At 35.6% G+C, this 25,800-nt stretch overlaps 1 protein-coding gene across 1 annotated transcript; it reads left to right on the top strand.

Annotated features, from left to right (window-relative positions):
• The first annotated feature begins 12,593 nt into the window (after positions 1-12,593).
• Positions 12,594-13,935, top strand: LOC143551284 (endochitinase EP3-like). The gene is made up of 2 exons (XM_077041749.1): positions 12,594-12,993; positions 13,457-13,935. Exons 1-2 carry the CDS (start codon positions 12,600-12,602, stop codon positions 13,858-13,860), a joined length of 798 nt encoding a protein of 265 aa, XP_076897864.1. The 5' UTR covers positions 12,594-12,599; the 3' UTR covers positions 13,861-13,935.
• Positions 13,936-25,800: the final 11,865 nt, after the last annotated feature.

Here is a 25,800-nt window from a genome sequence, read left to right as displayed (position 1 = left end):
AACGTTGGACAAACCACAAACACAAAAGGAACAATGTTGTGATCATCCAAATACATCCCTGTACTATCATCTTATCCAAACACCAGCAGTGGTAGGCGTTTGACTGCTGTAGGTTCAATACCATCTATTGTAGCATTAGTATACATTCTGTCACGTCCATCCTCCCTTGATTAAAGTTAGTTATGGCTATAGAATGTTCTATCACACGATCGGCCAGGACGGCCATCCAGGAGTTGTTCTCTATGTCTTGGAGTTCGGGATTGGATATAGGTGTACTCAATGAACGGGAGTATCACCTTTCCTAGCGCGTTAAGGTTTTCCCGATGATAGGTCGATCTAGGTGGGGACAAGGTCGGGTCAATCGGGGATACCCTAATTCGAGCAGTCTGATGGGCTCGTTGGGTGAATGAGGTCGTCGAGGATACGTGGATATGCGGTGTGGGTGATCTAGCTGCTCTAGTAGATGAATGGTACTCACTAACGGCCTTGGTCTGATCTCTAGGTGGTGATCTGGGCGGGTAACTGTCACATCTATAGCCGGATAGGTCAGGCTCATCGCTGGGTAACTCCCGAGGAACTATCACATCCTCTGAGCCCTCCTCAATCTTCTCCTCTTCCTCTTCCAGATCCTACTCCGGATCCTCTTCTAGGTCCTCCTTTGGGTCCTCTTCAACTGATAATATCGGCTCTTCCTCATGCATATTCTCGCTAATTTTTGCCATCTCTCTTCATAATGGTTAGTCAAAAGAATAACACACACACACACACACTTAACATTACCTTTTATACACATATATTGCCAATTTTACCTGTCGTTATGTTTCGCGACTTCTTCCCGAATTCCCTCATACAAGCAAGTCTGTTATTATGTTCCGGACCATAATAACTCACTTACTCTTCGAGTTCATCCTGGTAACCATCATTATATAATATTAAATTATTATTAATTTTCCAAAGATAATCAAGCCTACGGTTATACTTAAGGCATCCTAAAGGATAACCTAATTCTTTATAACCAATGGCTCTGATACCATTTTCTGTCAACCCCGACTAGCAAATGCGGAAGCATAAAATGGGAATGTAACAGACACCTCTGGTATCAACTACATTGTTTATAAATAAACATTACAGACTAATTTATAATATATTACATTGTTTAAACTTGGTTTACAAACTAAGTGATACAATCAAAACTAGTCTGCTAAACTATTTACTTCTTACTAATATAGTTTCTTCTAATCACACAGCATCGATCACATTCCCGAACATGTAGCACATCATCAATCAAATTCCAATTTTGGTACACCTGAAAAGCATGTTAAAACGGGTCAACTACAAATTGTTGGTGAGTTACACGAGTTTCAACAATTTAGTTTGCGTACAACAGTCATAGTTTGTATATACGCATGTATGTATGTAAGAACGTTTATGTACTCATGTATGTATGTATGTATGCATGTATGTATGCGAATAAACGTGAATCCATAAACCATAGCTAGGGTTCTCCAATTGTCCCCGAAATTTTTATGAGATCATTTGGTGCATTACCTGAGTTCTCCACAAAAGTTATAATTTTTCAAGAAGTTTAAGTATTTTTCCCAAATAAACGCTAACAAACGGTAATAATATCGCCAAATATTCTCGGAGTATCAAAAAATTACCAAATTTGGAAAGGGACTCATTCTTATGGTTCCTGATGTCTGTGAAAATTTTCAAAAGCTAAAAGAAAGTATGTCACGGTATAATCCAAAACAACCCTAAACGAGTGTTTCGATAATACCTTTGCGGTTTTTGATCGTTTCAACCCTTTTTCTCACTTGTCCGGGTAATGTGCGAAAATATATATAAATAATTAAATGATTTGCAACTAAGCTTAAAAACCAAACAACATAACCTAGTTCACACAATCGGCAAGTGTACCGGCCGCGTGTAGCAAAGCTAAAGGAAGTCCGGATATCTAACTCAAGGACACGTGAGGTGACTCGGATACTACACCCTAACTAAGTAATGCCTAATAACAATATTTAATTAATTATCTTTTTTTTTTATTTTAATTAATTTAAACTAATTTATCTAGCTTACTTAACTTAACAAAACTAACGGGAAAACTTAACGACACTAACGACGCTAACGGAGCTCTCAAATATGATGAAGGGGAACCACCTAGGTAAGGAATCTTAACGACTATCGACGATGCTCGGGTGATAACGAACACATGAAACCGGGTTCTAAGGATGATCTAACTAGACAATAATAAGAAAAAATAGGTCCCCATGGTCAGTTTTACTAAAAACCCCTAAAACGTCTAGAAAGATAGGTAAAGCACGGTTGATTTCCTAAGTACCCTTAATGATTTATTACTTGGTCCATTTCAAAATCACAAACTCCTCTAAAGCTCGTAGTCCTAACAAATCTAGGGAATAAGGGGTAATTCAATATTAAAAATTAAATAATTCGGCTTACAAATTAACCTAATCAACGGCTAGAAAACCGATCGAGGTCTCGCAACGGCTAACTAAATCGACTAGACCAAAGAGATAAACCGACTCCTAATGTCTTGGTCCGACTAAAAGGAGATAAACTACGGAGATGAACAACTCTAACCAATCAAACCCTATGGTGACATCTACCACAAATAACCAAAAACACCAGGTAATTAGTCTAACATGCAATTCTAAACCAAACACGAAACAAATTCATGTAAAGATAAAATCACACAAGGTTTAATTAATATAATATTGAACATACTCAATAGTAACCATAGAATAAAATCATAATAATATGAACTTGACAATAAAAAATAAATTATATGTTCGCTAATCAACCCAAAATAATCGTCAACACATCGTCAATATACCAAACCTAGATAGCTCTAATAATTTAGCTACTCATAATAATAATAAATGTATCAAAATAAATAGTAGCGTCCATAATCTGAATATAAATTAAAACAAAGTCAAACCGAACAAACGATAAAAATTTACAGCCTCTTCCTTTCTAAATTAATTCTTGCTTGGCGTTAGGCTCTCCCCTCCTCAATGAATCAAACAAAAAAATATATATATCTCCAAAGTGACGGCGGCTGCTCCCTCTCTTCCTTGTAATTTCGTGATCCCCCAATCCCTCGTTTTTTTATTTATTCTTGGGCTATTAATTTTCCATCTCATATGAGGCCCAACCTTGATTAGTATCTAACCCGTTGCTTGACATGTTTCATGTGGGCCTTTGCTAATTACCATCTATGCATTTTCTTCTTGGCCCTATTAATCAAATTTCACATATTTGAATTAGCAATCAAGTTGAATAATAATAATAATAATAATAATAATAATAATAATAATAATAAAACATCATCGGAGATCTTCTGTAGTATAACTTTTTCATTTTATCAATCATACCAATTTCTTAATTTAAATATGAAATTCTAATAAATAACATATATGATTAAATTTAAAGAAAAGGGACATCATGACAAAAAAATCTTGTTTGAGTTTTACTTGTCTGTCTCAAGTTTAGTCAAATACTCCATTTTAGCTCATTTTCTTTAGAAACCATTAAATTCTGTTGGGCCGTATTTTGTGGTTTATGCTTTGTAGTATTGGGATTAGTTGGGCTATATTATGTAAACCGAAATCTATTGATTTCGGTAGGCTTTACTTTGTTTTGGGCCTAGGTTGGTAGTCTATATATATGATGTATATAAATCATTGTAGGGTTGTTCGTCTAAGTTGGTCGATCACCCGTGTAAGTTTGTTAAGGCCTTAAGCACCCGACATATCAATATACGTGTGTTTTGAAGCTTGTTCATCATGTTATTTGTCATTGTGTTGGTGTTTTAGAATCGGCTTGTTGATTAGTTTTCGCCTAATCGATGAGTTTATTGATATCACATTGAAAGATACTATTCTCGGGACTTACAATTGGTATCAGAGCCTATAGACCTATTCTAGGATCGGTTTAAGGTGATATCAAGGATTCTACTGACGATTCACGGGTGTGTTTTTGGTTGAAGATTTCTGGATCTTAAAGAACTGTTCTTCGTGTTCTTCAGATTGGTGAGAGTTTTCGGAATAGATTTTGGTAAATCTTGAGTTTAATTCAAATCCCATTATTCTCGGGATTTAGTTATATATTCAAATATTACCATATCTTGAGCTTTTATTAGTTCTCGGTGACTTTGTTGGGTTCTCGGGAAGATTTCAGGGTTCTCAGAAGAGGTCAATGCTCTCGGAAAGATTTCAAGGTTCTCGGGAAGATTTAAGTGTTCTCGGAAAGATTTCAAGGTTCTCGGTTCTCGGGAAGATTTAAGTGTTCTCGGGAAGATTTCAAGGTTCTCGGGAAGATTTCGACGTTCTCAGGTCGATTATTGTGTTTTCGGGCATTGTTGACTGTTCTCGGTCAACTTTCAGGGTTCTCGGGAAACTTTCAGTGTTTTCGTTTGTTGTCATCAAAGTATTCAGTTTTCGATCAAGCTTAAGATGGACACATCAGCTAGTGCATCTTCCAATGCCACTTTACACCAAGAGCTGGATTCAATCATGGGGACTACCACTCGTGTGCCCCGTTCACTGTCTTCAGAGGGGCTTGCTGAGTGGAAGTTTAGGTTTGAAAAATATGTGAAAGCAAAGGATGCGAAGCTTTGGAGGAGCATTGTGAGAGGTCCTCAGGTTATTACTTATCAAAGAGATGGTTCTGTTGAAGTGGAGACAAATCCTGTTGAGTTGTATTCGGATGAAGATTTTGATAAGGTTGAACAGGATGAGAAGGCTCAAGCTACATTGACCATGGCACTTTCACCTGAAATTACCTTGGGGTTTAGGGAGTTACATTGTGACATTTGAGCCAAAACAAGGTACACCTCAGTACGTATTTACCGATTAAGCAAATAAATGCCTTTTGCGTAACAAACGAACGATTAACCGAACGGGTCGGGTTATGACCCAGATATCTCGGGGGGGCATTTATAAGTGATATACGATCTATAAAAGCTTAAATATTAGAAATATGGTCTTAGTTTGATAGAAAACAAGTTAAACGAAAACATGCTCGTTTAACTACCCGCTATAGATTTAAACGCAAAAGATAGTTACAAACCAAACATTGTATCATCCGTTATTTGAAATGTTTTAAGCGATCCGTGAAAATATTTTTGATTTTTACAAATATATAGTATGTTTTTATAATTTTACACAAAACTAGCCTAAAAACACTCGTTTTCGCGTTGTTTAACGCACCCGATAAGTTTTTCTCGCCAAAAACCGAACCCGAACTAAATTTGGACCGGGCTTTTCTTTTTTGGGTTTGAGAAATCAGAATCTTGGGCCAAAATGGGCCCAAAGTGGGCCCATGATGGTCCGATCGCAGCAGCAGCCCCCCCTTTTATTATTTCACATTTAAACTAGATACAAGATATTTTCAACATTATTTCTTGAAAATTATGGACATAAACTTCTTCTCCAACCAAAAACTCAAGAAACCCTAAGGTAAACAACTTAAATAAGCTACTTTTACACTTGTTTAAACTTGTTTAATACCATAAAAACATGTATTGGTTACTAAAAATCATTCCTAACCGTGTAAAAATCCTAAAAATGGTCCATAAACATGTTTTGATCATACACATGGTAAGGAACCTTTTTTGATAGTTTTTTTGGCCATAAACACGGATTAAAGGGTTGAAATGACGTTTTTACGGTTCAAAAGTTCGTTTTTGTGCACTAGCCGAAACCCTAAGTTAAGGGCTGTTATGTTGAAGAAATATTTCTTGGTTTGTGATATATGACTTGTACCTAGCTTGCTTAGAAGCACAAGAACCTGAAAACTTGATTAAAAGGTCGGAAACGAGCCAAACCCGCTAAGGTAATGCCGAAACACTCGCTTACGGGCTATTTAGGTTAAGGTTGTGATGTGCATATTTTTAGGACTTGAAATTTTTCAGGGACATCGGGGACCATGTCAATAAGTCCCTGTTCAAATTTGGTAATTTTTCGACCATTCGAGAATATTTGGCGAATTTATTACCGAATTGGACGTTTATTTGGGAAAAATAGCTAAAATATTTCAAAAATTATGAAAATTTTCTGGGCACTCAGATTTGATTTATTTTGATCACATATGAATTTTGGGATCATTTGGAGAAGTTTAAAGGTGTTTTGTTTATTTACGTTCGTGTGAATTTTTACAGCCGAATTTGGGCCGAAAGGAATATTGCACGAGCTTTTTACATTCTGGAATTGATATAGGTTGTTTTGGGACATGATTTGAGTATTCAGGAATTTTTGTGGAATTTTTGGAAATTGTTTGGGGTAAACGGACGATTTTCAAGCGAAATATAGCTGATAAAACGAATTTTTATAAATTAATAAATCAGTAAATAAATTCCAAAAATATTTTTATAAAAATCTACATATTTTAATTGATAAGTGGTTAAATTTTCATAATTGAATGATTAACGTTTAATTAATTATGCTAATCTGAATATTAAACAAATTCAGTTTTTATAAAAACCGGCAAGTTCGCGACTAGTGAATCTGCGGGAATATCAAAACACCAAGAGTGATCAAAAATCTTATTTTTGGACTAATTATGTAAAAATGAAATTTTCTATGAGAAACCTGGACAATCCGGGTGGATTGTGCTCGTTTCTTCTCAAATCAAACTGAATAAACGGAAACGGACCCCGTGGCTAATCCGGGACCCTAATAGGTGATCCTTCCTTATAACTTAATCATTTTAGTAACCAATACATTTACCCAAGCTTATTTTCCCATAACTGCTTTCTGAACGCGTAAACGAACAACTTGGCCCAGCTGGGAAAACGGGAGTCTGAGCCAAGTTCGGTTTTAAGTATTAGACATTGAACAACATCACAACCTAAGCCTATTGCCACTTTCTGGGCGTTCCAGCTACACCCAGATTAGTTATACAGCCCAGTTTAGTATTGAGATTATAATAATATTAAAATATTAATATTATTATAATATTGATTATAGGAACTACTGATAGCGGACCGAACAAACCACGAGCTGATACAGTACCGAATATCTACTAAACCGTGAGTTTCATGACCCCACTTTTAAACTGTTTTACGAACTTTTGGGGTGAAAAGCATGTTTGCTTATATCTATATACTTATCTGAAACATGTGATGATGTGAATTATCTAAGTGCTAACACACGAAAGTCCCCACGATCACAGTGATTAACTTCGAGCCGGTGGCTTGTGAATAGTACTATTGGTTTGACAAACCCAAACGGAGCCGGCACGATTTGCCGAGACACCAAAACCGTTTGCATATGACCATAATTTTTACGAACCAGCTATGTAGTGTTAGACATAGCTACCGGGGCATGTTGTGGGCGGAAAGGGGCCACAGTGGTTGATTGAGCGTGGGAAATGGAGGCACGCAGCACGAACAGTCCAGGCTTCACTATAGCTTAGCATAATTACATCACATACATCATTTACATACATACATACTTATCTTATGATTACAAGTGCTGACTTGTGAATACTCATTACTGTTTTCTTGAAACTCGTGAAACTCACCAACTCTGGTAGTTGACCCGTTTTAAACTTCTTTTCCGGTGTACCTAAATCGGAATGATTGGGTGATCTGTCACGTGCCTGAAGTGTGTGGTTGATGCTATGTGAATAGAAGCAAGGGTGTTAGTAGTAAGAATGTATAGTTAACGAACTAGTTTTGTTTGTATCGCCTAGACTGTAAAACAATGATAGAACGAATAAATGTAATATATTGTAAATTAGTTTGTAATGTTTCTTTATAAACAATGTGTTGGTATCAGAGGTGTCTGTTACATTCCCGTTTTACGCTTCCGCATTGTGCTAGTCGGGGTGTGACATACATTCTGCAAAAGAGCTTTGCGAGGCCCTCATTGAAGTGTTTGAGGGAAATCAAGACATGAAGAGAAGTAGGCAGGATCTTCTAAGACAACAGTTTAACATGTTCAATTATGTCTTGTGAAAGTCTCTAGAGAAACAACTACAAAGGTTTATCTCATTAGTCACGGAGATGAGATCAGCCAACATAAACCTCACGTCTGCTGAGATCAACACCAAGCTGGTCAACTCACCGCCCAAAACTGGGATTTGAATGTGGCTGTTAATAAGAAGACTAAGGATTTGGCTACTGACACTTTCTGAAGTAATGGCGATTATCAAGGCTTGTGATATGGACGACAAGCAGTGTGCAATCAATCATGAAAACACTTACAATGCTGCTGGTTATAGCATTGCCTCCAACAATGCTCTCCTCACAAGACAACTTTTCATTGTTTAAGTCTTCTCAAGGTCAACAAGTTCAGCCACAACAGTCTCAGCAGACCTTCTTCATGTTCAAATCAGCTTAAAGTCAATCCACTCCACAACCCACGCCGGCTTCTCCTGTGTTCTTCCCGCAATCGGCTCCTGCAATCAAGCCACAAGCTCCCATTGCCACCTCCAGCCAGTCTCCCATTCAGATTCCTACTATTTATAAGGAGACTCAAGAGAACATTGCTTTAATGGCAGGTTTTATGAACTAATACAATGCGTTTCTTGCTGGTGATTTGGTATAACCCGTTGTAGCTGCTGAGCTAGATCAGATACATCCTGATGATGTGGAGGATATGGGTATCTCTTGGCAAATCGCAATGGTTGTGTTTAGAGCCAAAAAGTTTACAAAAAGGACAGGGAGAAAAAACTAGAACGTGCCTGTAAACAAGAAGGTGGGATTTAACAAGAGTTCTTTGAGGTGTTACAACTGTCACGAGTCGGACCATTTTGCTCGTGAATGTACTAATCCGGCCAATGAGGGAAATAGGGAGAAGGCGTTGGTTCCGGTAAGCAGTGGAAGAGGTGAAAATGTGGCTAGTTCAAGTGTGGGTGAGCGGGGGTTGGTGGCTTAAAATTTTTCTTGGGAGGATCAGATGGCAGCCTTGCTGAGGAGCAGTTTAGGGATCTTCAGCATGCTTTCATGGTCTTCACCCCCACAAAATCCTCTGATGTAAGTCCTGCATTATGCTCCCAATCATGTATTGATAAGGTATGACTTTATAAAATTCACAATAGTAATATGAAAATGCTACCCTTAAGAAACTGGAAGAGGCATTAAAAGAGAAAATATTGGCACAACAAAAAGGGATTTCAAAACTTCAACATGATTTCAGCACAAAATGATGTCACCACCTAGATGCTTGAAAGAAAATTGCATAACTAACCGCCGAGTTAGATGCATCAAAGTTGGAGATAGTTAAATTAACTAATAAATTTGCAAATGCAGAATTCAATTTTAAAAAATTTGATGTTTTTAGCGTTGTCGTTGAGTCAATGATAGAAAACCAGTTGAAATGGAAAGAGAATAAGGGTGTGGGTATTATGTACAATATGGTTCCCCCTCCATATAACGATAATTACACTGGGCTTTCTCTTACTAAGGAAGAGGAAGAAAAAGAAAAATGTATGCAGTATGGAAAAGTCAACTGCAACTGGCAAAGGTATGGTTGGTTCAGTCACGGCAACTGAATCAACATCTGGGGTGAACGATTTTAATGTGTTTACTTCATGTGCAGATGAAGTAATAGTTGAGGATCGGACTGATGAGGATGATGACTCACCCATTGACTCCATCGTTTCTTTAAATTTGCCTGTTTTGAATAATAATGCTACTGATGTTTGTGTGGGCTCTGTTTTTAAGAGCAAAGAAAATTGTTTGGTTGATTTTTCAAGAACTTCAAAAAGCAGTGATCTACTTCTTAATAAACCTAATGAAATTAAAAGTCAAAATAAACACATGTCACCTAAGTTTTTTACCACTATTCGTTTTTATATAATAACAATTATTATTATCAATATTTTATATACACAACTCGAGCCACGAGTCGAACCAACAATGGCTAATTGTGTTAATAAAACTCATAAACTACATATCAAGTCATGAGCCGAGTCATCAGCCGATCCATGCCACAAGCTGAACCGACCTTGTCTCGGGTTCAGCTTGTTTAGACTAATATTATTTTATGTACACTCATTAGCCTCGAGATCGGGATCGTTTATTAAATGAGCTAACACACAAACCACCATTGTTTAAACACACAAATCAGTCCTTAGCTCAACTACAATAAGCAAATTCAGCCCCAATTCACACCACAGATCGACAATTTCTGGCAATTTTTATGCAGTTTCAACTAATACCAGCAATAGCCCTAAAATTTTACAAAAACAAGAATATATTACAGTTGTTGAGAGTGGTAGTCGGGTCAAACTCGGTTCTTGAGAGTGGTGGCTGGCGTTGGAGGAGCAGCGACCTCACAAAACAAACTTACTCAAGTGAGATAAAGATGCAGAGCTTGAAAGTGAGAAATGATGAATATTGAGGATATACATACCACGGTGGTGATTGGAGGATCTCAGGTGTCCGTCGACTGTTTTGGAGATCAATATATATATATATATATATATATATATATATAGAGAGAGAGAGAGAGAGAGAGAGAGCTGCAGATTGTGATGGTGAGAAAAAAGAGGGAAAAAGATTTATTTTCCCTGGTTGTGACAAAAACGTATTAGCGGCGACATATTTTGGAAAATAACCCTAGCCGTTGGATCAAAACATCTATCAATGGCCCAGATGTTTTTCTTAAACTAAAAACGCGGATGATGGACCTGTCTCCGATAAATCCTATGTTGCCGCTAATACCGTCGCCCCTAATACTCAAATTTCTTGTAGTGGTAGTCAAGTATTCACAGAATTTTAGTGAACACATACAAACTTTAATATACATAATATAGATTATATAAGGTCAGGTACTCAATATATTAGGCTAGCGATGCAGTAGATTTATGATCAAAACACACTAAAAATTTTCAATACTTTCTAAATTTATAAACTGGTTTTACAAATCCAGTCAAAAACCTTGTTTAAAAAATCAATTAGCTTCAAATTGGTAGTCAATAAGAGACTCGTGAAACCCACCAACCCAAACCGTAGAACCTGTTTCAAAAACCGAATTGACCTATTTGTAGATGGTCCGGTTATGGGTTTGAAAAAATCGTCTAAGAGATTCCGGTCCGGGTTGTACCGTTGCACACCCCTAATAGTTTATTCCATATTCCATATGTTATGTCATGTGTGATTAAAGTTGGATTAAGTAATAATATGGGCGTCGGAGGGTCGTCGTTGGTTCACTCTCCTTCCTTTGATTTGACAATTTTTTATACTACAATTGGTGCATATTAAATAACTAACGATTGAGTGTGGTGTTTAGTTTTCCTCTTAGAAGAAGCTAAAGAAGGAAGAATACCATTCCGTGAATTATTTATGCTCAAGAATTTGATAAGAATACAAGTTATTTGAGTTTAAAAAATTTACGTAATAAGTTTTTAATAGAAAAAAAAACTCGATACAATGGACGAGTTTCCCCCTTTACACTTCTCAGTCCTTACTAAATTTACACCGCTTTAATCTGAACCTTTTAAATTAGTTTGATTAAATGCTTAGGTCGTCGTTTCCCACGATTATCCAACAAAATTCATTTCGTACTTGATTTGTGCGTGTGTGTGCATACACTTTTGCGTGCACAAGTTATCTCTCCTGTATATATTAGTAGCACATCCAGAAATTTCTTTTAATGTTTTGTGTACAATGTTTATAAAATAACTACACGTTATTACCAATAAATTAATGCGTGCAGTTATTGTTATATATATTTTAGGATCTGCTGAAAATTTAGCTATACATGACATGGTTCACAACGTACGACGGTTTCATGATACTTGCACAGTTTATCTTGGATTGCCATCGCCGTTAATAAAAAAAAATTGCATAGTGGCATGTAGTTTTTGTTATAGACTAATTTGAGCTTATCACATGTTCGATGCTGAGTCACTGAAAATGCATCTAATAGTTTTACAACACATGTTCTTAAACGGGCAGGGATTTCTGCTAAAAAGGAGGCCCCTGTTAACTTTCTCACGGATCCTATTGAAGGGAGGTCTACTTTACGACCAGCTGATATTCTTGTGTTCGGGTGGGCAGGGGGGAAACACGCCTGTGTGGATCTTACAGGAGTGTCTCCTCTTGTTGGGCTCAGGGACCGTGGGTTTGTTGTGGGTCAGGCTGCGTTGAAGGCTGAATCAGGCAAAGTTGTTAAACACGAGAAAGCTTATTTAGATAATCAACATGTCTTTCTACCATTTGCCTTTGATACATTTGGTTTTCTGGCTCCAGAGGCTGTGAAATTTTTGAGTAGGGTTCAGCGCGTCGTACACGGAACCTCTTCAGCTTCTAGGTCCCAAAGCTTCGTTTTTATCAGAATTGGCTTTGCTGTTCAAAAGGGGGTTGCGACGCAGCTTGTTGCCCTTTTGCCTGCCACTTTATTGTAATCGTTTTCTAGTAAATTATATAAAACGCGTAATTGATATTCAAAAAAAAAAACAAAAAAAAAAAAAAAAACATCTGACTTTGAAAATTCAACTAAAATCATAACAACCAATCATCAAAATTTGGAATAATTTGAGACAGTCAACTTAGATTCCATGTCAACGGCGAGACACTATAAATTCACATCCACAATTCCAAAATTTAAATCAAACAAAACACCATGAAAACATACAGAATTCTCATCGCTTCTGGACTAATTTTTGCCTGCTTCCTCAACTCGGCTGCCCAGAACTGCGGCTGTGGCGGCTTGTGCTGCAGCCAGTGGGGATATTGTGGCACCGGTGATCCATACTGTGGAGACGGTTGCCGTGAAGGGCCATGTTACTCGTCTGAGCCAAGTGGTATTGATGTTGGTAGTATTGTGACGGATGATTTCTTTAATGGGATCGTGGATCAATCAGATGCCAGCAGTTGCGAAGGGAGAGGGTTTTATACACGTGAGGCTTTTCTTGAAGCCCTTGGAAACTATGGTGACTTCGGTACAACTGGCTCCGAAGAAGATTCATTGAGGGAGATTGCGGCTTTCTTCGCACATGTTACCCATGAAACTGGACGTAAGACCATTCTTCTATTTTTACTGTATTACATTAGTTGTATTATGAATCATAAATCTACGCAATCACACACTCTTTTACTTTTATTGCTAACGGAAATCGCACTTTAATGGATAGAATTGACTATTTTGTTATCTAGTCAGAATTATAATTTGCAAATTGTTTGAAACAGCATAAATGAAAGCTAGAGGTACATAATTCTTTTCAGTTAAACTGAGATAATTGCCCTTATCATGAAAAGAAAGTTCGAAGTGTTGCTAGTCACACTATCAATGTAAATTATCATCACCCAATAAGTGATAGTTTGGATTAACAAAATCCAGTTTTTACCAAACGTTAAGTGAATACGTAGAGAGTTAATGTAAATGAAATACAAGCTGTTAAAATAAAAATAAGGATGTGATGCCTAATTCGTCTGTTAACTTTGGAGCTATTTTTATTACTTCTTTTTATGTATGAGCAGATTTTTGCTACATTAATGAAATAAATGGTGCTTCATATGATTATTGGGACAATACATATACTCAATATCCATGCAACCCTAACAAACGTTACTATGGGAGAGGTCCACTCCAACTGACGTGGAACTACAACTATGGTGCTGCCGGTAACGATATTGGGTTTGATGGGCTCAACAATCCTGGAATTGTAGGTTCGAATTCACTCATTTCTTTTCAGACCGCCTTATGGTTTTGGATGAACAACGTTCACTCGATCATAGGCCAAGGGTTTGGAGCAACTATTCAAGCTATCAATGGAATAGAATGTAATGGTGGTAGTCCGGACAAAGTAAGTGCTCGTGTCCAGTACTACACTCAATATTGTAGCCAATTTGGAGTTACACCGGGCGATAACCTTTATTGTTAGGCTACATCAAACATGTGATTCTGTCGTTAAACGACGCCAAAATTAAATAATCTATATTTGTATATTATACGTGTAAAATGTGGATCACTAAGATCTGTATGTGTACCACTGTACCTCAAAGTGACATGTATTATGTATGGCTATACACCATTGTTTATAGAAATAAAAGAAAATCATGTGTGATTTCTTAATTTAAAAGATTTATAATGATTTGTTTGTAATCAGACCAAGGTGATGTTGAAAAAATGGACAGGTTTGAGTAAGTTACTGTGGCCGACCAAGCAATGACCTGTAAGAGTTAGACCTTGGATAACAAGAATAAAATCCGCTTAAATTAGTTAACCGGCATTGACGAATTATTAACGGGATTATTGTTTATATTAAATATAAATAATAATCAAGTTAATGTTTATTTACTAAATAAATAAACTTGAAATAGGATTTTAAACGCAAGTCGGGCTTAATCAAAGTGTTGGGCTTGAAAGATGGCTAAATAGGATATAAGTATTATGATTTATTATAATAACTAGGTTAAATACCCGTGTATACACACGGGTTGGGTAAAATATATTAACAAAAGATCAAAACAATGTGAAATACTTATACTAATTTGGTATTAGATGAATTAGTATGACTATGCATTACAACGTGGAATACAATAAAATTTTCATAAAATACAAAAAGACAGAAAATTAGATGATAAATTTTGGTTTATTAGATTTTAATAATCCATATTGACTGGTATTGGCCGATAATAATCCGTATTCATTTTATCACCACTAGCGGTCTCAAATTTAAAAAAGTTGCCCCCCAATATTCACCATTAAAAATGACTTAACGGTGTTATAATTTTTTCCGAATTTCAAACTAACGTTTTAAGGCTTTTGATCGGAAGAACGATACGAGTTGACTAATATAAAATTTCGTTCAAACGGTACTCCAAAACGACGAAACAATGCTTCAATTCGGTTTGAACTTACAATTAACAAAAATCAAGTCGTCTGGATCACCGTTTCGAGCTAAGTTTTACATCAATCGACTCGTATCCTCCTTCCGATCTAAAAAGTTAGTTTGAAATTCGGAAAAAAATATAACGCCGTTAAATCATTTTTAACGGGGGACCGTTGGGGGCTAACTTTTTTAAATTTGGGACCGCCAGTGGTAATAAAATGAATAGGGATTATTATCGGCCAATACCAGTCAATAGAGATTATTAAAATCCAATAAACCATAAATTTTCATTAATCTCTAAAAATTTCTTCATATACAATATTTGTAGTTACCCTGTTCATTGTATATTAGAAGATTGACTCTATCTCTAATTATAATCTAGAAAGTGCGATATAAATCTTAAAAAAATACTTTCCTTATGTATAATGCTTAAAATTTATTTAATTAACAATTCTTAGTAATAACACACGATTATTACTAAAAACATAAATCATTTAGTACTAATATTAATTTGATATATTGATTTATATTTTTAAGAAGCATATTGTTTAAAAAAAAGACTGATACAACTCATACAAATATTTAAATAAACAATACATAAAGTTTAAATAAATATTATATTATAAAACAATATAATATAAATTAATATTTGTGTTTAACATTCAAAATGTACATATATAAAACAAACACCAGATACTAAGAGTCTAAAACAATGTCAGTTCACAAAAACTGAAAAAGTATATTAATACATAAAAACATTATCTTAAATATTAAAAACAACTTCATTTTTTCAAAACAACAAAACATCCCAAACAACATAAAACCATTATCGGTTTCATATAACAACGACCGTTAGTTATTTTGGTCATATTTACATGTATTTTTTCTTAAATGTATTTATCTATATTTGATGCATATGAGCATGTAACACTACATGACCGACAATGAAAATTACCGTCGTTAACATTTGTTTTATTTTTATGTGAAATAAACCAATTTTAATAAAAAACATAGGATAGTAAGATTATATAAAAATTAGTTTCTAAGTTTTTTAGCGTGTTATTATTATTATTACTATTATTTTTGAAATATAATAAAAGTTATAGTTATAGCCGGAAAGTGAAATATGTTAAAATCATGAATAGTTTTCAAAATTAAAGTGTTACGTGTAGCCTATAGTTTAAATTAAAAATAAGATTAAGTATTAAATTTAAAACATTCACTTTTTAATCTGAAATAACTAAGACTATTATTTTGTATAAGTCATTAAATTATAAGAAATAATGAAATGTAACGCTACATGACCGACAATGAAAATTACCGTTATTAACATTTTTTTATATTTATGTGATATAAACCAATTTTAATAAAAAGCATAGGATAGTAGATTATATAAAAATTAGTTTCTAAACTTTTGAGCATGTTATTATATTATTATTACTATTATTTTTGAAATATAATAAAAGTTATAATTATAGTCAGAAAGTGAAAGGTTTTAATAATCATGAATAGTTTTCAAAATTAAAGTGTCAAGTAGCTTATAGTTTAAATTAAAAGTAAGATTAAGTATAAAATTTAAAACATTCACTTTTTAATCTGAAATGATTAAGACTATTGTTTTGTATAAGTCATTAAATTGTAAGAAATAATGAAATGTTAAAGTAAAATTTTAAAACAAATATTGTAAAAGAATATCATTAAAAAACATTTTCTTTTGTTAAAATTAAATATCATGAGAAAAAAATGTTAGAATTTTGGTGCTTTGATTAATAAAAGGGTAAGCTATGAAAGGTTTTAAATAATTTATTTTAATAAAATAATTAAGAATTAAAGATGAAAATATAGAGGTAACACTTGGCACAATATTAGGCCAATTAAGGGATATGTGGTTGAACCATCATTTTTGTTTATTATAATAGTAGATTGATGATTATGTTCACATCCATAATCCTCAGCCGCAAGTCTTGCACCACGCCGCGTAACCCGTGTTGTTCTCCGCTGCTGTCTTTCGTTTCGTCACCTTGGTGTCTCAGCCGGTTATATTCATTACTCGAGGTATATATTATCTCGTCGGTAGTTAATAATAAATTATATTTATTCCTTTCTCATGTCGTCGTTTGTAACTGGGTTTTAATAAATACTCTTTATGACTGATCACCACCGGAACCCAACAGTGGTATCAGAGCTTTGGTTACAACGTACGAGTCAGTACTGATCTTTTAACTGGAATTAGAATATAAACTTTAACTGGTTCTAAAATTTATGATCTAATTAATTTTAGGGCAATCTTATTTTAGTCATTTTATTTGTTTTGTTTGACCAAAAGCTTGTCTGATTTGTTGTGTGATTGTTATATAATATGTAAATCTGGGCCAACCGTGTTATGTGGTTGTTTGGGTTGGTTTGGTTTTTGGTGATATTGATGGTTCAATTTTGTAATAGTTAGGGCTTTTCATTTGTTGTATTTATTTTTATAAATATTGTATTTCTTTTATAAATAATATTATAAACTAAGATCCGAAGACAAAAACCAAGGAAGCCAAACAGGAATCACGAAGTCAGTGGGAGTTGCTTAAGATGACAATTGGATGCACTCAAGTCCATCCTTGTGGTTGTTTGTGTATTGTGACCCCGTGACCTGTTTGGTCTTGCTAATAGCCTCTAGCAAGATCGAACAAATTTGGCTTAATAGATTTACATATTTCAATTGTTTTTGTGGTTGCTTGTATTTTATAAATGTTATATCATACCCGGCATCATACCTATATATATATATATATATATATATATTAAAGGAGTTTTAAAATATTAAAAACCATCATATTATAACAAGTTCTAAAAGAAGTTTTACAACTTGGCATATTTTGTTTTAAAACAAACATAACCAATTATATTTTTTCGAATTAAACTAAATTTAATTTTAAAAATCTTACAAGTTAATAGATTTTTCTATTAACTTAAAATTGGTTATAAATATCGCGACAAACTTAGTTTTAATAGGTTATTAAAACCAAGGGTCCCGAGAGATGAAATGGTTCAAAATTTTGTCCCGATTATTTACAGTAAAACTAGATTTTGCTCTATTTGGTAAATATTAAAATTAAATCCCAAATTTTAAATCAACCGTCTATAACATCCTACTATAAGCTACACATGAGGCATGCTGCAAAATTCAAGTGTTTGGAGCCTAGACAATCCCAAACAATCCCAAACACGAAACCAAGCTTGTTAAGTTATTGAGCTTGAGCTCAAGCCTTGCGTGCGAATAACGTTTAGGCTTATCGAGCCTTGTGTTATTTTAAAATTTCAACCCTTCTATGAAAGCCCAAATTAGACTCAAACTTGAAAGAAAAAAAACTCATGAGCCAAGATCTAACTTTAGAAAAAAGATCTTGAAACAAACTCAGGCTCGACTCGACTCATTTAGACCCCTAATATGAATTATTTTAAAAGTCCAGGATGGGTCTTCAGAGTGACGTTAACGAGCATCCATGACGAGATCTACCCTATGATGCTATGAGCGGAAATCATAACAAAGTGAAAAACCCGAAAACTTCTCTTTAATCTCATTGTTTATTCATTGATAGCAGTGATAAGTACAAATGATATGACAGTGTAAAATTCAGGTACAACATGGACCAACCCAACCAGAAGGTCATAAGGACCAATGAACACAATGACCAAACAACCTATATATAGGTTGTTTGCGGACTTATGCGGCGTATAATTTATGCGTCGTGTAACTTATGCTGCGCATAAGTTGCTTCTTGTGTGAATAAAACGTTAACGTACAATTCTAAATCACATGCTATCTTGACCTAACAACACAAGACCTAAGAACTAGACATTGCATGCTTTAACAAACTCTCCCTTGGATAGTGCTTGGTCTTGTGGAATCTAAGCAAATAGACATTTAATGTTTCAACAAACTCCCCCTTGAATATTGCTTAGATTTAGGTCATCCAACAACTCAATCATCAATATAAAAGACCCCTTTGACGTTATGATTTCCCGATACTCTTCAAATGATTTTACACTTAATACAGTCTCTTCAAAATTATTTGGAATTTAAGTCTAATCACTATCGGCTTTAAACTCAAGTCTTGTATCTTTCATGAGTCAACACTAATCTTCAATTCACTGCTATCTCATTCCATTTCCCATATTCATTCAATAATGATAAATCACCAAATACAACTACATTGTACAAATTTTATTAACCATAGAATTTAGTGAGCGGCGCCAAATCTTTCTATGGATTGTTTTTTTCGCCTCTTTCGCCGTCAAAGTTCCTATGGTACCAGTTCATATTTGGTTACCCGAAGCTCATGTAGAGGCACCTACAGCAGGATCCGTCATCTTGGCGGGAATTCTTTTAAAATTGGGAACCTACGGCTTTTTAAGATTTTCAATACCCATGTTTCCTGAAGCGACACTTTACTTCACTCCTTTCATTTATACTTTAAGCGCGATTGCTATAATATATACTTCCTTGACCACTTTAAGCATATCGATCTTAAGAAGATAATTGCTTAATTTTTAAGCTTATAGTATGTGATCCATCAATCCACCTATTTTACAATCCAATCACATGGGAACTCTGACAAGAATTTAAATCCCATATCTTCTCTCCAAGTTCAAAATCTTGAATACTCATTGTATAAGTATTTATAGCATATAATTGACAATAACGTATATGTCCATATATCCATGTGTAAGTGGTATGCAACGCATATGTTTTTATGAACCAAATGATCTTACAAGTAGGTAAATGCTTATATGTTGACATTTCAACATGTAAGTGATGTGGAGAAGACTTATGTGGTGCGAATGTTTAACATTTGGAGTTATACGCCGCATATGTTGCCACAAAAGGTTAGCATTTTAACTTAAAACACAAAATAAAACATCGTGACTTCCTTCTGTAGATGCCAGCCACTCCATCCATACCATGTACCATCCTCAAGCTAGCTCCTTTAACCTATTTACCTGCGTGCATACTAAAAGTCAGCTACGCTGAGTGAGGTCTAGTTAATCAGGCAACATACGTTACATTCACATGTATCCGAAGATACTCACTTCATAATCAACCTGCTTGTCTTTCTTTCATACATACATTCTTTCATACTTTCATACCTTCTTATGTTATCTTACATAATGCATACATATCTATATTTACTTTTCAAGAGCCTTTCGCCCTATAACCTCACAGATATTATAGGGGCCTGGTCACAAACATTATAAATATTATGAGGGTCCGGTACCTACCATCACATATATTATAAAGGTTTGGTCCCTAACATCATAGATGTTGTTAGGGTCTAGTCCCTATCATTACAGATATTATAAGGGTCTGGTCCCTACCATCAATGATATTATAAGGGCCTTAGTGATTAGACGTAGAATTCGTTTATAATTTGTTTATCAGCAGTCCAGCTTGTTTCGGCTCGTTTTTGGTTCGTTTCAACATTTAAAATCATGTTTTGGACCCTTTTGACAAATAAAATTAAAACAACCAATCTTTAAACAATTTTCTAAGTTCGCTACTCGTTGTCAATTTTTCAAATTTTAAACCGAACAGTAGGCAGCAGCAGATCTCAACCGAACTTCGATGTTTACTCGTTTATAATCTTATTTATTTGCAAATGACCAAACTACCCTTAGTGATGACTTCCCAAACTATCAGTTTTAAAACTTCCCAAACTACCCCTGAACGAAACTTATGCTTGTAGAACAACAATATAAGCAAGCGTATAAACTAATTCAATCGAATGTACAGCCTAATATCAAGCGAATGAACGAAATGGACAATTAGGCGTATGAACAAACTGCACATGACTTGCAACACAAGAACCAGCCGGAAACACGAATGAAATCAGGATACAAATAACACGAATTAGGGACACCGAAACACTGAATGCAAACTTTAGTGGGATCTTAAATCTGAACTGTAAGATCTGAATGAAACACTTGATTGGATTACTCGATCACAGATACGAACTCGAAGCCGGAAATTGAGTATGACGAAGGAAAATTTTATAACATTGGAGAAGGTTGTTAGCCGCCGGAAAAACGGTTACAGTGCCGAAAACTTTGTTATACTCGCTGAAAAAAAAATCAATCTCTATAAATGTATGATCTGCAAATCAGAATCTCATGCACAAAATGATAATTCCGTAATTCCGAGCAAGATGAATATATGACATCATCATCTTCAAAAACTCATGCATCGCAACCTTATGAATATGAACAACTTAATCTGTTTCAATAAACCGTTGCCGGAAAAGTCAGTTGTGGTGGCCGGAAAAACTGAAGGTTGCCGGAAAAGTTTTTTAGAGTCACCGGAAAAACGGTTTATAGGCCGGAAGGTCACTGGAAAAACGTAAATTCAATGGAATCATCAAATCGAATACAAATTCAGACCCGAACACAGACGTAGATTAATCCTACGCAGTTCGCAAAGTCAAATATCAATCGATTATACTCCGATTCAATCGAAAATCAATCCGATGAACATGAACACTCAGAATCAAAATTAAACACATTAGAAACATCGACTTCACATGAATTTCAGCGATTAGACGTAGAATTGAGCACCAAAAGCTCTGATACCACTTGGTTTTCCCGATGAGGATCGATGAACTCGATATGATTTACGAAACTGAAAACGCACGGTGTATGTTTCGGTACTAATTGATGAAAGAAAACGACTGAGCACGTAAAAGAGATGTAAATAATAACTCGTTGAAGCTCGTTAGAAATTTCGGCAGAGTATCGTTACAATCGGTGTGTCAAAGAAAACGGTTATAACTAACTTACTAAACAAAAAATCTGAAACTATTTATTTATACAGCCCTCATTCGTTACTAGATCAACACATTCGTTACTCATGATCATCTTCATTCGTTATACATGCATGTAGCCTTCCATTCGTTAATATGTAATGTAGGCCCATGCACATTCGTTATTTAACTTTCTCCCATTCATCATCTTTGGCATCTCATATAAAGACAAAGAGATGTGTTGGTTTAACTCCTAGCACTTGTCACATTTCATAGACAAAGAGATGCGTTGGTTTAACTCCCAGCACTTGTCACATTTCATGTAGTAATAGTTCATACGTCCCACCTCGGCATAGTCAGCACATCTGTTATACGTTCAAAGTACTGTACCCCGTGCTCCAATTTCACTATACATACCTTAAGCTCCAAGTTGTACATCCATGATATAATGTTACCTTTCATTCACACTAATGAACTTCTTCATCTATTATGCAGATTCTGGAGCCTTCGCTTGCTTGTAAGTCTCGCATTCATTGTAACGCAAGGCCTCGATCATCTTATTCATCTTCTGCGTGTTATGTGTAAACATACCATCAGACGATCGTTGTGTCTCGGTCTTCGACACCTTCCTTTTACCCTTGTTTTTCTCCTTCTCCTGATGTATACGCTCTTCAGCTGCATTGAAATGCTCAGTTGTAAAGAATGGAGTTCCCTCGTCAGAATTAGTACGCGTGTACATCTCAGGATATTCCTCAGTTGTCACGTCTTCGACCTCTAAATCATCATAATTAAACGACGTATTCCCAGCTGGAATACTCGTAGCAATCCTTACATTATCCGAATCTACTATTTCCACATCCTCGTCTTTACCCAATTCCTCAAGCTCTTCCTCATTTAAACCCAAAATCAAGGAAATTTATTCTTTTGGAATGATCAACAAATTCAACTTCTTCTATCTCATCCACATTAACCATGCTAATCACAATCCCACTCATATCCACGAACAAAATCATATTATCTTGATTGAATCCACTGGTTTCACGTTCATGGCATCATGATATACAACTATCTGTAACCCACTATCTCTACCAGTTGCAGCTTTACCAGATGATGATGCACAATCGCCTGGTTGCTGATCACTTCCACCAGCTAAAGGATCTTTATTTTCATCGTCCCCCGTTAACTTCTTCAAAGCATCGTCTTTGCACATGAGTTGAAGGATTAATCGATCCCATTTGTCTAATCTCTCCCCCCTGAGCAATAACCAGGGCTCGTAGTTCTCGGTTCTCTCATTGAAAAAACTGGACGTGCCTGAACATGTTCCTCTGTTCAACCTTCATCTGTTCTTGAAATGAGCGGTCCACAGCCATATGATTTTCTTGCTTGTGAATCAGATTCAGAAGCTGGAACATCTGTTGTTATACCAACAGATTGTAGAAGTTACGATGAACAGGCTGCATTGGACCCTAAGTTCTATTAAAAGATATGAATGAATAGTCAGGCCGCTGCAATTGTTGAGCTAGAAGTGATGGACTAACTGGAACCAACACTTGTTGTTGTGGACTGGGAATCTGTGATAGCACGGTTTGAGAAATAGCAGGTAACCTCAGATCAGTAAAAGATGTCATCACCAAAGTAACCATCGGTGAGCTAGTAGTAGTCGGCATCACCGGAGTAGGTGGAGTAAACACTAGAGAAGGTGGAGTAGATAAATCAACAGGAATAGACGGTCTATCATGTATTAAAAACCCGAGCCACAATGGACTTGTTGTTTCTTTGGTTGTTCTACCATAACTGCTTTACCCTTACGCTTACGGGCATCCGAGCCACCAGAACCACCTTCACCACCATCATCAGCTTCACGTTCCGAATCCGAATCGTCATGGATCCAATGATCATTTAATAGAGCCACATAATCTAAACGTGTTGGGTGACCAATCAACCATTTGTAACGTGGTTTGGTCTGTGAAGTCTGCCCCCCTATAAGTTCTGATTCTCCTCATCGTGTCTTCGTTCATGTTCTCAAGAACCATTAAATCAGCTTCGATCTCGGGGTCTTTAATTAGGTTCGGCTCTAGACGATTAATAAAAAGCTGGAGAAACCTCTAGATGATATACAGTCCCAAACATGTAATTAAAAATTACTCAAATGCATAGTAGGAACATATTAGAGATCGATTAAGACTAAAGTAAGTATTAAGGAATAACATTTCAATCTTAAATACTTGGTATTTGGGACTGGTTTTTTAGTTGCTGGAAGTGTTCGGGACTAACTTTTAGGCGACATATTTTAGTGACTAATAGTCAGTTGATAACATTTTGACACCTTATTTGAGACTAAATTTCTTTCTCAAATATCTCTACAATTGAAAAATTATGGCAAATTTCTACGACACTAATCTCCAATCTCTAATTTTGAGGGAATGTATTAGTTGCCGGTATTTAGTCTTGAACGTCTTTTAGTATTAGAAACTATCAGCGACTAATTTTCAGTCTCCAATTATGTTACATAAATTTTACCATTTGATGGGAAGTATTAGGGGCTGAAAATTAGTTTTACCATATCTTATTCGCAATCTTATTTGGTACCAATATTTAGTTTTTGACGTGTTTACGGACAGAAGAACTAGGGACTTATATTTAGTCTCTAATAACCTATAATAACCTATATATGTGAAACTGTTTTAGGAGAATGTATTAAAATCCTAACAATTCACAAGACTAGCTATATAGAGGACTGAGATTAAATACTCTTTTTCAATCCCCCGTATAACGTCAATTCAACCTTTATAAAGAATAATAAGAGACTGAAAATGAGTCTCTAGAGTTAGAATACTCAAAATTAAAAGAGAATAAACTAATACATCACTATTTATGAAACCTACTGTGTGCTAGTAATTGCCGAAATATGGAATATCAGTTAGGTAGCGTTTGTTATGTAAGAATTACAGTAGAAATAAAATGATTTATTATGTGGGAATGAAAAAAGTGGTGTTTGGTTGCTCAATGTAATGGAATCATCCATTACACATGGAATTCCATTCCATCAAAACCATTCCTTCTCACCCTTCTTTTTTTTTCATTCCATTCCTCTTTCACCCTACTTTTTCAACAACACTACCACCTAACAACCACCACCACCACCACCAACTCCGTCGACACCACCGCCGCCGCCGCCATTGCCGCCAGCACCGCCGCCACCATTTTCGTCGCCGGAGCTACCACAGTCGCCATTGTAGGTTTTTTTTTTTTTTTTTTTTTTTTTTTTGTGGGAGGGGGGGGGTTAAAAAGTATTTTGAGATATGAGTGTTTTTATTATTTCTATTTTATACCAAAAAATAAAAATTAATAATTGATTTCATTCCTATAGGTTAACCAAACAAGACATAAGAATGGTAATGATCCATTTCATTCCCTTGTTCATTTCATTCCTTCTCCCATTTCATTCCCCCTTCATTCCATTACCTCCAACCAAACATACCTTTAAGACCTCTCAAGTTTAAGGTAACGTTTGGTATGAAGAAATGATCAGGGAAATGAAATGATTCATTACGTGAGAATGAAAAAAAGTGATGTTTGGTTGCTCAATGGAATGGAATCGTCCATTATAAATGAAATCTCATTTCATCAAAACCATTCCTTCCACCTCTCCCCATCCCTTCTTTTTTTTTTTCAATTAATTTCTTCTTTACCTTACTTTCTCAACAACACCACTACCTAACAACAACCACCGCCGCTACCATCGCCACCACCATCACCTGATCGTCGTTGCCACCACTAGTGCTACCACCGCCACCGCCGCTGCCACCAACTTCTCCGTAACCACCGCAACCCTTATCATGCCGCCTCTTGACCATCACCGCCACCACCACTGTCGCTGTCAGACCGCCACCAATGTCACCGCCACCCTACCATCACTGCCAATGCTCCCCCGCCACCCCCGTCGCCTGACCGCCACCACCACCACCGTCGCCACCACCATTTTCGTCGCCGAAGCTACCACTTTCGCCATTGCAGTTATTTATTTATTTTTTTGATTAAAAAGTATTTTGAGATATAAGTGTTTTTATTATTTCTATTTTATTCCTACAATTTTTTTGGATACCAAACAACAAAAGATAATAATTTTTATTTCATTTCTATAGGATAACCAAACAAGACAAATGAATGGTAATGATCTATTTCATTTTCTTATCCATTTCATTCC

The sequence above is a fragment of the Bidens hawaiensis genome, unplaced genomic scaffold, assembly GCF_021521415.1.
Source record: "Bidens hawaiensis isolate Kalapana, Puna unplaced genomic scaffold, B.hawaiensis_p1.1 tig00016358_1, whole genome shotgun sequence".
Taxonomy (NCBI): domain Eukaryota; kingdom Viridiplantae; phylum Streptophyta; class Magnoliopsida; order Asterales; family Asteraceae; genus Bidens; species Bidens hawaiensis.
This window is presented reverse-complemented; position numbering and strand designations above follow the sequence as displayed.

Bases quoted from the DNA above. Each gene is read 5' to 3' on its own strand.
- LOC143551284 (XM_077041749.1), top strand. From the start codon at position 12,600: ATGAAAACATACAGAATTCTCATCGCTTCTGGACTAATTTTTGCCTGC. The intron at 12,994-13,456 runs GTAAGACCATTC...ATGTATGAGCAG, and splicing joins TGTTACCCATGAAACTGGAC to ATTTTTGCTACATTAATGAA.